General features: G+C 51.9%; 1 protein-coding gene across 1 annotated transcript; it reads left to right on the top strand.

Moving 5' to 3' along the window:
- Window positions 1-596: 596 nt before the first annotated feature.
- Window positions 597-11,238, top strand: LOC308636369 (angiotensin-converting enzyme-like protein Ace3; the record flags this gene model as incomplete). Its single annotated transcript, XM_081271781.1, is given in 15 exon segments — window positions 597-617; window positions 619-685; window positions 782-918; window positions 1,316-1,474; window positions 1,706-1,793; window positions 1,929-2,072; window positions 2,777-2,968; window positions 3,057-3,154; window positions 3,238-3,410; window positions 3,756-3,979; window positions 4,103-4,247; window positions 5,323-5,421; window positions 5,831-5,953; window positions 10,194-10,378; window positions 10,874-11,238. Coding segments are annotated over 15 exon segments (2,220 nt in total).
- Window positions 11,239-13,532: the final 2,294 nt, after the last annotated feature.

A 13,532-nucleotide genomic window follows, 5' to 3' on the forward strand; every position in this document is an offset into this window, starting at 1 on the left:
CTGCACACTCAGCATCAGGCTCTCCCTATAGACGCAGGTAGGAAGGGTCCTACACAGCCTAGGGATGGTCACATGTCCCATGAGAGACATAAAGGCTCCAAATGTGAGCATAAGAGGTACAGTCGGGAAAACCTAGGGAGACAACTGGGTTCCAGAGTCTAAAGACTGAGAAATGTCACTTCCATCCATCTATCCATCATCCCTCCCTCCCTCCCTCCCTCCATCCATCCATCACCCCACTCACCTACTCAGGAGGGATCCTACCCTGTGGAGGAGGGGGTCTCATCAATTCCTGGTCAATGCCCACGGATGAAGTGACTAAGTAGAGTAACAAGTTCAAACTCCAGAGTCCCGTGTTCTCCTCTTGGCTCTGCCATCAGCTGGCCAGGTGAACCAGGTCATATGGTTCGACTGTTCTAGACCTCAGTCTCCTCATCTGTAAAATGGGGACAGTTGCACCAGAAGGCAGGTGGGGAATTTCCAGTTCTAACATTCCATGGCTGACCCTGTGGCCCCTGATGTCACAATATGGAGCTGGCTCGTGATTGGCCCATAGCCTCCTCCAGCTCTGCTGTTCTCTTGGTCATGGGAACAAGATGGACTCGCCCTGGACCTTACCTACTTGTGCTCCTCTGTTACAGACAGCTCTTGCCATGGCTCATGACTGTGGGTGATCAAAGCTTAGGTGCGGCTGGGACCTGAAGGAGCGTGGGACCAGAGAAGGGGACTGGGCAGGGGCAGGCCTCCCCAGACCACATGATGCCCATCCCCTTCCCTGCAGATGAGTTCTACAACGAGACTGAGGCAAAGCTGTTCCTGCAGTTTTATGAGCAAACAGCCCAGGTTGTGTTGAACCAGTTCATGGAGGCTGCTTGGAACTATGTCACCAACATCACCAAGAAAAATCGGGAGGATATGGTATGGTACCACCTCCCCCCCAGTCCTTCTGAATCCTCTTGCTCTTCTCAGGGGTCTTGGGAGGTTGGGGACCCTACTTCCTGCCCCCTTTCCAGAGCTAGAGGAAAGAGGGAAAACCCAAAGCACATGTTAAAGCTAATTGCAAACTCCAGGCCCCTTGGTGGCCTCAGACTTTCTCTGCATAAGAATCTGTGGCTACTTTTCATTTGTAAATCTTACCTTCTTGCTTCTAGGGATCCAGGCTTTCTCCTTCTTCCTCTTAGCAAATCTTCACTATTTCTGGACCATTAAAGTGGGCTTTGGGAGGGGGTTGGGGTGCTGTGGCCCTGGGGCTCGACATGGGATGCTTACACCTTCCCCTGACCTGACACGACAAATACAGTGACCCTCTTTCCAGCTGCACAAGGAGTTGGAGAGGTCCCAGGTCATGGTGTACTTCGGCACCCGGGCCCGCCTGTTTAAGATCGCCCAGTTCCAGGACCCGGTCGTGAAGCGCATGCTGAGTAAGCTGCTGGACATAGGCAAGGCGGCCTTGCCCAAGGACGAGCTCTGGGAGGTGATGGATAGAGCCCCAGGCCTCCAGGCACACGCTCCCCCACCCCAGGGGTGGGTGGGTCAGGCCTGGTGGGGGAGCCAGCGTGTCTGGGGCAGGAGGGGGTTGGCGGGGACCAGAACTTCCTCTGGAGGTGGGAGCTTCAGCCAGGCCCACTTCTCCTGGCTGGTGGGGCTAGTGCTGGGAGTGGGCCCAAGGGCACAGGCCTGCCCTGGGTGACACCTGCCCCCCCAGTACAACAAGCTTCTGGCCTACATGGAGACGGCATACAGTATGGCCCAGGTGTGCCTGGATGAGGGGCCCTGCCTGCCCCTGGAGCCTGGTAAGCACCCAACCCTGCCCTTTCAATGGGCCTCCCAACCCAAACTGTGTTCTCTTGGTCAGGGACTGGCACCCAGGGAGGCTGAGGGTAGAGGAAGGTACACGGGGTCCCACACAGCTCCTTTTCTGGGCCCAGACCTCCAAGAAATCATGGCCCACTCCAGGGACCAGAAGGAGCTGTTGTGGGCCTGGCAAGGCTGGCGGGATGCTGTGGGTCGCCAGCTTCGTCCCATCTTCGAGCGCTACGTAATCCTCAGCAACAAGGCCGCGCAGCTCAACGGTGAGCAGGTTGGACCAGTCCCAGGGCAACACTTGGGAAGGGACAAAGCTGAGTCTGCAGAGGCCCAGAGAGGGTCACCACCGGCTCTGGAGCTGGGCTTCCCAAATATTGGTAAAGCACCTAATGTGTGCTGGGTACTGCAGAAGTTCTCAAACTAAGTGGGTAAAGATAAACAGATGGCCCTGGTGGGGAGGTGATTTTGTTCAATTGAACACTCATGTCTGGTACCACTTGGGATGGTGTCGCAGAGGAAGGAGCTGCCCAGGGAGGGAATGAGGAGACGCTGGCTCCAGATATGGGGTCAGAGAAGGTCCCTCTGATGTTCACACAGAAAGATGGGCAAGAGCCACACAAGCCAGGGCAAAAGAGCATCCCAGGCAGAAGTTCCCATGGGGAGGGAGCTGGCATTTTGGAGGATCTGAAATAAACCCATGTGGTCACTGGGTGGTTAAGGGGGCTTCAGGCAGGGTGGAAGAAGACAGGGTCTAGCAGGCATGACTTGGAGCTCACGTTGTGGGCTTCACTCGATACTTTTCGTCTTTGATCTGACAACGTGCACAGTGGCCTTGGGAGGTAGTGTTTTCATTTTGCAGATGAAGACTCCAAGGTTGAGTGGCTTCCCTGGAAGGCGGCGGGGTGTCCGGCCTCTCGAGGCCAAGGTGGAAGGGTAGTGAGCACCTGGTGGGTCCCCTCTCCTGTTCCAGGCTACAAAGACATGGGGGCTTTGTGGCGCTCCAAGTATGAGGATGAGTCCCTGGAGCAAGACCTGGAGCAGCTCTTCCAGGAGCTGAAGCCGCTCTATCTGAACCTGCATGCCTACGTGCGCCGCTCCCTGCACCGCCACTACGGGCCCGATATCATCGACGTGAGGGGGCCCATCCCTGCTCATCTGCTAGGTAAAGGCCCAGCCGGTGGCAGAGGCAGGCGCTCAATAAGCAGGGAGACCACTGTCCCCTTCTCTTAGCACCTCCACTCCCCTTCCAGGGAACATGTGGGCTCAGTCATGGGTCAACATCCTAGACCTGGTCTTGCCCTTCCCCAAGAAACCCCCTGAGGACATCACGAAGATCATGAAAGGCCAGGTCAGTTCTTGGCCTGTGGGTGTGCCCACCCTCCAGCACCCCTGAGCAAATAGGGCAGTGCCCACGCACCCTCTTCCCCACAGCGCTGGAAGCCTGGGAAAATGTTTGAAGAGGCTGAAAAATTTTTTACCTCCTTGGGGATGCTGGCCACCCCACCTGATTTCTGGAAAAAGTCCATGTTGGAGAGACCACCCGATGGGCGGGAAGTGGAGTGCCAAACCTCTGCCTGGGACTTCTACAATGGCAAAGACTTCAGGTGCCCACCACCGGCACGGCCTGCAGTCAGCACCACACCCCCAACCTGTACTGTCCCACTGCCCACATCGGCCTGTCGCAGGCAGCCTGGGCGAGGAGTGGGCAATGGAAGAGATGGGACAGGGAGGGGGAATAAGATCTGGGAGCACAGAAGGGAAGATGGATATGAAAGCCACCACCTTGGTCACTGGTTGGATATGGGACCTGGAGAGGAAAAGACAGAACTCAAGGTTCTTCTGATCTCCTGCCCATCCACCCCATTCCTTTAATAAGAGCCTGAATGGAGAAGCCTCTTGTTCTGTCCAGAGCATCCCCATGCCCCTTGACCTCTGCCCTTTCATCCTAGGGTAAAGAAGTGCACCGAAGTGAACATAGAAGATCTGCTGTCCATCTTCCACCAGATGGGCCATATCCAGTACTTCTTACAGTACAAGAACCTCTCCATCCTCTTCCGAGAAGGCGCCAATCCTGCCTTTGGAGAGGCGGTGGGGTCAATGGTCACCCTCTCGGCCTCCTCCTATCAGCATCTGCTTAATAGAGGCCTGCTCAGCCAGCAGCATCAGGACTCAGGTGCTGGGGACCAAGGAGAAAGAAGGAGGGCAGCCTGAGTCTGGGGGACAGAGGTGTCCAGACAAGGCTAAAGGAAGAGAGAGTCCAGGAGCCACCGTCTGATCACCTTTTCCCTGTCCCCAGAGGAGGAGGTCAACTTCCTAATGGGCATTGCTCTGGACAAGATCGCCTTCATCCCCTTCGGCTATATGATAGATAGGTTTCGTTGGAAGATCTTTGATGGCACCATCCAAAAGGACATCTACAACCAGGAGTGGTGGAACTTCAGGTAGGGAAGGCAGTGGTGCTGGGCTCTCCGCTCCATCCTCACCCCTGGATAGGGGTCCTCACCACTGCCAGAGGGTGCTGCTGGTCTCTCTTTTGGAAGCAGAACGAAGGGTGCAACTTTGGTGCCCTAAGGGCCGGGGAAGCCCCAGGGCAGTGTGGACTGTTTGCTGTCATCAGATAAATGTATCCATGATGTAGTGGGTGGAGCCAGGATGGGCGTCCACAAGACCTCATTCTGTCACCTCAACCTGTCACCAGCACTGAGCAAGTGTAGGCTTCAATCTCATCTGTGAAAACGAGGACCCCAGCGGTGGTCCCACCTGCTTCCGGGGTGGCTGGGAAGCTGCGTTTCTCTGAGAACACAGCACTGACCACCAGGCAGGCCCCTGCACCTCTCTCCCTTCCTCTTCCTACAGTGGGGCCAGAAGAGGGGATTACGGGGCCTAAGCATTTCCTCTCAGGAAATCGTTTCACTGGGGAGAGGCCGGCCCACCACCTGGACACACATGCACACATGCCAGGGGCTTAGCATCCTCAGGCTGCCAAAGGAGCCCGCCCCAGTCAGGCACATCATTTGATTCAATAATAAATGCCCATGACCAGGGCATCTCCACATCCACCAGGCCCGGGATTGACTGGCTCAAGTCTGGTGAACACAGGGTGGTGTGAGCCTGCAGCTCTTCCCAGTGACTACTGCAGTCCTGCAGTCAATTCCTCATCTCTAAGCCTTGGTTTCCTCATTTGTAAAATGGGAACACTAGTAATACCACACCGCAGGGGTTTCTGTTTTCTTCTTGCACTACTTACCAGATGAAACGGCCTGTTTCCCGGTCTGTAATCCACCGCCTCCCATCACCAGGATGGAGACGGATACAAACAGGAACTTGGCCTTCCTTGTTCTCTTGATGACACCCAGAGACCTGACTGATTCCCAATCTCACGTCTTTTCACTCAATGAATGAAGACATATTGGCCAGCCTGGTCCAGTTTTGATGGACATACAAATGCTTTGAAGAAGAAAAGGCTCTGAGAACCTTCCAGGTACCATGAGCAAGCCTCTGTCTTTCTCCTACCAGGTTGAAGTACCAGGGCCTGTGCCCCCCTATTCCTCGGTCAGAGGATGACTTTGACCCAGGTGCCAAGTTCCACATTTCTGCCAGCATACCTTACATAGGGTAAGGGCCTGGGTGCTATCAGCTCTGGGAGATGAGATTTGGGGGGGCATGGTGACTCGGCCCAGCATCTCTAGGTTCAAACATCTCCTGTGGCCCTGCCCACCTCTTCCCTTCAGATGGCACAGCCTTCTTAGGGCTGTGCCCTGAGATCCTTTGAACTTTCCCATCAGATCCTGTATAATGGGAATATTCTACACCATCCCTGCTGTCCCCTAGAGGAGGGGAAGAAGAGGGAGGTGAGGGTTGGGGTGATTGTCAGGAAGGTCGAGAAGGAGAGCCTCCAATCTTATAGGGCCTGTCCAAGGTGGTGACTGCTGACAAGGGCCACTGTGTGTCAGAGCTGCCAGGCCCCATGTGGTCCTGGGCTCCCCTGCTTGACCCCACTTCCCAGCCTGCCCTCACATTCCAGATACTTCATCAGCCTAGTGCTTCAGTTCCAGTTCCATGAAGCCTTGTGCAAGGCCGCAGGCCACATGGGACCACTGCACCAGTGTAACATCTATAACTCCAAGATGGCTGGGAAGATCCTAGGGTAAGTGCCCGCCTCCCTCATTTGTCCTCTACTCTCCATCTTCCTCACAGGGAGTCCCGCTCCAGGCTCTCTCGTCTCCGCTGGCCACCCTGGGTTCCCTAGGCAGAGCTTCACTGGGTGGACATTCCAGTGAAAATTCTTCCTTGTGTCAGACTGCAGTCTGTCCTACATTAATTGAAGCCCATTTCCTCTTGTTTATCCTCCTGTGGCCAAACATGCTATTTAGCCCCTCTGGCTAACACTTGCGCATGCACATACACATGAGCACATGCACGACACCAGTGTCCCAGGAAGAGAGCCAGTGCTGGAGCCCTGTCTTGACCTTTTATTTTCTACCTGAATCTCCTTACTCGTCCCTTTTGCAATGCCCAATTGTCCCCTCAGCAGCATTTGAGGCAACAGTGGATGCACTCTGCTCTTCCCACCTTTCCATGAGGTGCTCGTCCAGTTCCTAGACTAATCCAAGTTGCTCTCGCACCAGTCTCTTGGCTTGCTTCTGATCAGCCTGTGGTCCACTTTGATCCCCCAGTCTTTTCTCCCTACACTTGCTATTTAGCTCAGCCTTTTCATGCCTGCCTCTGTGGCATGAGGTTTTTTTTTGTTGTTGTTTGTTTAGTTGTTTGTTTTCGGTCCTGAAGCAAACTTGGAGGGGTTTGGGGGCCTAAATTGAAAATACAGAACATTCTTGCAATGGTCCAGGCTCTCTGATGAGTGTTCTTACCATGCATAATGTTAGTTACTCTTAATTTTATAAAGTGGACATTATTACCCATCCACCTTTTACAAACTATGAAACAGAAGGTCAGAGAGGTGACATGATTGTGTGCCATTCGATATAGCAAGAAGAAAAGTCATGCTTTGAAACCAGAACTACTCCAAAACACAAGGTCTTTCACACCATTTCTTCCATCCAAAGACACAGGCCCTTCTGGAGAGATTTGGCCCAGGTCTAATGGTTCTAAGATCAACACCCCAACCAATGAGATGCAGAGTCCACCGGCTGCCCTGGTCTTTTTCCTCTTGATTTCTACTGATTTTAATGTGTTCATTCTGATAATTGGTAAAGGTCACCTGGAGTTTTATTCCTGTCTCCCAGAGGATTAGCAACCCCACATAACTTGGTATCCTTTGCATATTTAATGAGCATATTTGTGATTCCACCATGAACTTTGTCTGTGATCACCAGGCCAGATGTGTTGCAGGACTGGTCCCCTGGACCTTGAGCTGTACTTTCCATGGCTACCATCCCCTACTCTTTCATACCACAGGGGTTTGTTTTAGCTGGTGGCCTAGCTTTTCCCATTTCTGAATGTGTTGAACATAAGGCACCTCTGTCATCTGCATTCACGTCTCTGGCTACCCATCATGTGTTCATTTAGCAAATGTTTACTTGTGCCAGTGCCAACCAGCAGCCTTGCACTCAGCAAAGGGCAATGGATGAAATCAATAAATTTAGGAAGGGGCTATAGCAATAAGAAAGGCCTTAATGGACATGCAAAGAGGCTTAGGAGGTCTGCCAGGGGACCAGGAAGGGATCTCTGTACCCAAATGTAGTGTGCAAGAAGTAACAGACCTGTTTTCTTTACTTTGACTCCCTATTTTTTTTTTTTTTTTTTGGTACTGGGGCTTGAATCCAGGGATGCTTTACCACTGAGCTACATCCCAGCCATTTTTACTTTTTTTTTTTAATTGCTAAGTTGCTGAGACAGGCCTGAAACTTGACATCCACCTGCCGCAGCCTCCTGAGGTACTGGGATGACAGGCGTGCACCACTGTGCCCAGTTTACACCAGCTCACTTTTAACCACCCCTCTTTATCCCACCTGCTTGGTGGGACTTTTGGCTTCAGGCATTCTCACCATTTCCCCCCTCCCCCCCACCCCAGTGCACAGGGCTCCCAGGGTGCACTAGGCTTCACTCCTTGTGGCCAGTCTCTCACTGTTGCTCGCCAGTGCTCCTGCATCACCACCCAGATCCCTGTTCTGGGAAGACCTGAATTCCAGGTGTAGGACTTGGAACTCCATTTTCTGGACAGTGGGCTCTGCAGGGGACAGAGGAGGTGAGGGTTTTGCAGGGATGTGGGGCGTGGCAAGCAGGTGTTGTTGGGTGAAGTCCACTTGGTCCACAGTACATTATGCCAATCACTGAAATGAGGAATTTGGCAAATTAGAGTTTATTCACAGAGCATCAAGTGTGAGAAAGGTCTCAAATCTGCCTCCCTGAGGACACATGGGGAAAGGTGACTGAAGGTTAGCTAAGAGGAGAAGTGGGTTAAGTCTAGAGGTTTTATTCAGGTTTTCCCTCAGTTTCACAGAGGGGTGGAGAGAAGAAGAGATTCTAGGCTACTCTTGCCAAACATACCTTTTTTTTTTTCCTTTCTGGTTTTAAGATGGATCTCACTATGTTGCCCAGGTTGGTCTTGAACTGCTGGGCTCAGGCAATTCTCCCGCCTCAGCCTCCTGAGTAATTAATATCCTCCTGGAAATTAAGGTGCACGCCACCATACCAGCTTGCCTCAAGTAGCTTAAAATTTGATTTTGCTACTTCCTATGTGCAAATCCCCTGGACCAGGCTCCAGTCTTGTTCTTTTGGAAATGGAGGATCCAAGTGGACCTCTAAGTTCCCAAAGTCTGCCTACCTCCTGCACCCTGCCACGGTAGGCCTGACCTTGTCCGTGGATATGCTGCTGTTACTTTGTAGTTGGGTGTTCCAAGAAATGCCCATCTGCAAGCTTTGCAGCCCTCTGTCTTCTGTGCAGCCCACATGGGCCACTGGTGAGTTACAGACTTTGTCCTCACAGGCTGAAGAGTGTTTTTAAGTAAGCAGACTCTTGTTGGGCACGGTGACACATGCCTGTAATCCCAGCAGCTCAGGAGGCTGAGGCAGGAGGATCATGAGTTCAAAACCAGCCACAGCAAAAGTGAGGTGCTAAGCAATTCAGTGAGACCCTGTCTCTAAATCAAATACAAAATAGGGCTGGGGACGTGGCTCAGTGGTCAAGTGCCCCTGATTCAACTCCTGGTTCCCCAAAAAAAGAAAAAAAAAAGTAAGCAGATTCTCAGTGGATGAAGTTCTCCCATCAGCATCTTCCTTTTACCCAGGATCTGGGGTCTAATATACTCTCACCAAGTTTTTTTTTTTTTTTTTTTTTTTGCTTTTTATTTCTTTTCTTTCAATCTTGGTAACTCTTTACCTTCATTTCTCTGTATTCCTAACTACACTCTTCTCCAGTGATTTCAGCCAAGAATATGTGACCTTTACTTTCCCCTCATTCCTTCCCAGTTGTTTATTAAGAGATGTGTGTTATGTTTGCAGGCTACAAAGTCCTCCTTCATCACTATCTGGTGTACTCCTCACCACGATGAAGGGCGGGTACTCATGGGGCCCATTTTACTGATGAGGAACTGAGGCTGAGAGAGGTTTTAAATTGTGTTCCTGAGGTTCTGTGGCCCATAAGTAAGCACTTCTGGGTTTAGAACATGGTGACCTCTGAGCCCCCAGACCCCACTTCTTTCCTGGTCAGATCAGGGACCAACAGGTTAAAAAGGACCAACATCTGCCCACTGCTGCTCTGCAGGGAGCCTGGGGTTAGGAGCTGGGAAACCTGGCTTCAGCACACCCTGTACCCCCCACCGTGAGGACAGTGTGCCGAGCTGAAGGCTCTACCACCTGCCACCACATACTGGGTGTGCCTGAAGACAGAGCTGACATTTGTGCAGTACTGCAGGTGACACACAGAGACCTTTCCTGCTCATGAGCTCTTGAACTTTCCCAAGCCCTACCTGTGAGATCAGAAAGCTGAAAAGCTAACTCTACCTATTGTCCCTGGGCACCTTGCAGGGAACAGTAGCTCAGACTTCATGCCTATTTGAATCCAGGAGAATAACAATGATCATTAGTGCTGATAAACAGCAGCAATCATTGCCTCTATTTATTGCCTCTAGGCACTGCAGCAACACTGTGAGGTAGATACTATTATTATCTCCATTTTATGGATGTGAAAACTGAGGCTCAGACAGGTTAGGTTACCTACCCAAGAACCCACAGCTAATTAGTGACAGAATTGAGATTCAAACTCACCTAAGTTTTATTTCAAAGCTGGTTATCATACCCACTATGCTGAGCTCTATGGGAAGACTCTGACTGGCAAAGTCCTGGGGCCAGGGTTGAATTTACTGAGGAGTTCCAACAGCACCTGCTGACACCCTCACATGGCCTCACAGTTGTCCTCACGCCCCCAGGGATGTCCTGAAGGTGGGCTCAAGCAAGCCCTGGCCACAGGTCCTAAAGGAGCTGACTGGGAAGTCCAAGGTGTCTTCGGAGGCTCTCCTGAGCTACTTCAAGCCACTGCTGAACTGGCTGGTGACCGAGAATGTGCAGCAGGGGGAAATCCTGGGCTGGCCAGACTTCGGCTGTTCCTTTCCAGGTTGGATAATCTGACCCTTCTCCCAACTCTGGTGCAGCCCGAGGCCTCACACTGCCCTGCCCTGGGACAGCCCCTACTCTCACCTTAACATCTACAGCCTGGCTTGAGCCGGCCCAGCAGTGCTGCTGGGGGGCCCTCTTTGTACCAGACCTGGTGCAGCCTCAGCCATGACCACAAAACTCAGTTTTCCCAGCCCCCAACTCAGTTGCTTCCTGGCACACAAGCCAGCTAGACTGTCAGGCTGGCATCTGAGTAGAGGGTTAACACCTTACCTCCTGACTGGGCTCCATGGGCTATGTTGCCCTACCCACATCCATCTTCTCCTTCTCTTCCTTCTACTCTTCTTTCTCACCCTCCTTCTGGGGCAATGCCCTTACTTGTGACCTGAGAAGAGAGAAGGTCAGTGGCTGTCAGATCTTCCCCGACAGCCACAGGGGGCCCCAAGTTCCCCTCCCCAGACTCATCTTCTCTGTGAGACCATCTTGTCTTCCACAGAAAGAAGAAAACCTAAAGCGGCATTCCTGAACATGGAGTTGGAGCCTAAGGCAGCCAGGTCCGGGCAGTGGGTGCTGCTGATCCTATGCATTATCATGTTCCTGATGATCCTGGGGTTGGCCTCCAGGCTATTCATCATGGAAAAACAGTCAGCGAACAAAGACTCTTCAGACAACACTGAGACAGGCAACATCAACTTCCTGTGTGTACCCATGGAGCCTCACCAGGCTGCCCGAGGACAGTGGCTGCTGCTGGGCCTTTGTCTTATCCTGATGCTGTGCTCAATTATTTTGACTATTCGGATCTTCACATGGCAGAACCAGAAGCCTCCGTGGATGAAATCTGATGGTTGGGGCGCAGACTAGCCACCAGTCAGACTGGTAAAGTTGTGGGGCAGGAGGAGGGCAGTCAAGCCAGGGAGGGTGAGGTAGCAGGGAGGGGAGAGTCTGCAAGCATAGTGCCCAATTGTGCAACTGTGGCAGATCTGGGGTACATGTGGCATTCTGATTGTGTGTTTGCAAACTGGTGTGTGACGCCATGTGCACAGGTGACCAACTGTGATTCCATGTGTGCTTTGGGTTCCAGGCCAACCCCCTTTCTCCAAGGGGCTCAGGAACTATGGTTTTAGTGACTCAGTGGCTGTCTCCCTCCAAACCGCCCCCGTCACAAGTCATACCCAGAAGTGATTCTTCACATAGCCTTGTTTAGTTCAGGAGCCCAGCTACCGGGCTTGGTTGGAGCTGCAGGACTCAAGGAATCTCTGCTCTGGTTAGAAAAAGGACTCTGCTTCAGTACCCTTATAAAATGTCCTCAGGTATAACTGGACTTTCCTTTACGAATTGGTGGTGCCCAGGTTATGATCATTGTGTTTTTTATGTGGGTCGGCACATCTCTCCACTGATCCTCTGGCCCACCCTGTGTTAGGCTACATAATCCCATCCCCAAAAGCTCTTTTTTGGCCACTTAAGATGCAAGTAGCCTCACCAACTTCCCCGTGGCTCTCCCTACCCCAGCCCAGGCCCTCCCAAATGGAGACAGTGGGTAGCTGGGCAAAGAGCCAGGCGTGATTAATGATTGACTTCTTTAATATTTAAACAAAGCTCATCTCCAGTCACTCTGCTCCGGAGATGGCCTTATTCAACACACACACACCTGCCGCCTGGCCTGTTGCCCTGGGGAGCAAGCACAGGGCAAACAGCGCCCTTCCAGGCTCAGTTGGGGGTGGGGAGGGATGGGAGGATGAGGAGAGAGCTATAGGAGGATATTTTCAATATTAGTGCTCTAGGGACAGTACTTTCCCTCCAGTCTGCTGGCCATAGGGGTGCCACACCCAATATTTTCAGACTCACCAAGTCTGGACTGAGTCTAGGGCCTCGTGGGGAACCTGAAAGTTAGTGCGTGTCAGAGAATAGAGGAGACTTGAGGGGAAGGAGCAATAAAGCCAGAAGCCACAAAGAAGAGGTACTAGGGCGGCAGTTAAGTTTGTAGAAGAATGGCCGAAAGACAAGATCAGCTCTCTCCAGATATAGAATCTGAGCCCAGAAGCCAGTGGTTTAGGGGACACAGGTACCAGGTTGAGATCTCCATGGTTCCTATATCTGCTCAGATTTACAGACGTCTTCCTATGTTCTGGCTGAGGCTGAGCACTACCCACTCCACCCCAGACTCTACAGTTCCCTCGTTTGTCGTCCCTGTTACTGCTTTTACTTTTCTGTGCCGTAATGTCCTTATTTGTCCCCAAATATTAGCTGTTAGCTCTGTAAGGGCTGGTCACACATCAGGAGTATGACTCTGTGTAACATCTCTAGACACCAGCCATGACACATAATGGGGGCTCGAAAAATGTTTGAATAAGAGAACGAATGAGTGTCCCTCTGCCTAAGTCCCTTCTCAGAGCACCCCACTCACTGAACAGGTGAGAAACAGCCCCACCTTTCCTTCACAGCCAGCCTGCCCCCAGATAGGGGCAACCAGGACACCTCTGCACCCCCAGGAGGCCACATTTGCAGCCCTCTCATCCCCAGCCACAGTGACCAATGAGGTCCCTACCAGACACTGTGGCTCTGCATGGCAAAGTCAAACCCAACTGAGGACTCCAAGCCTTTCACCTGGACTCCAGCAAAAGCTTCACTGAGCCTCCTTGGCCATCCTCCCTTCCCCACCCATCATTGTAAAGTTTATTTTGCCAGAATATTTCCTTCAAATTTCCTTCCAGTCTAACTGCTGAAGAACTTGGTTGTCCATCAATTAAACCTAGATTTTCAAAATGGCATCAGAGGGTCTTTATACATTACCCTTTTTCTGCATCCTCACCTCTCCCACTTCCCAGCTCAGTCCCTCTGTACTGACATCACCCTTGGCCTTTGCCTCACTCCATTTTGAACACTTGTCCTTCAAGGCCTGGATCAAAATTGGTCTTGGATCCTCTGCAAATCTCCAAGCCCACCAAGATGCTCAGTGAACAATGGTCCCCTTCTCCTCTCCAAGAAGCCTCAATAAACTGCACCCTACCTCTATCTGCTTCTTCCAGTGTGCTCATTTGCAGTTGGTATTCAAACACTCCTATCAGTGGTCACTTACTAATAGGTGGTTTTAAGTCTGTTCTTTCAAGCTATGCCTGTATGCTATGAAGGCACCTTATTGCATATTTCTTGTACAC

Source organism: Spermophilus citellus (genome assembly GCF_964194105.1).
Source record: "Spermophilus citellus genome assembly, chromosome: 17".
Classification (NCBI taxonomy): Eukaryota; Metazoa; Chordata; class Mammalia; order Rodentia; family Sciuridae; genus Spermophilus; species Spermophilus citellus.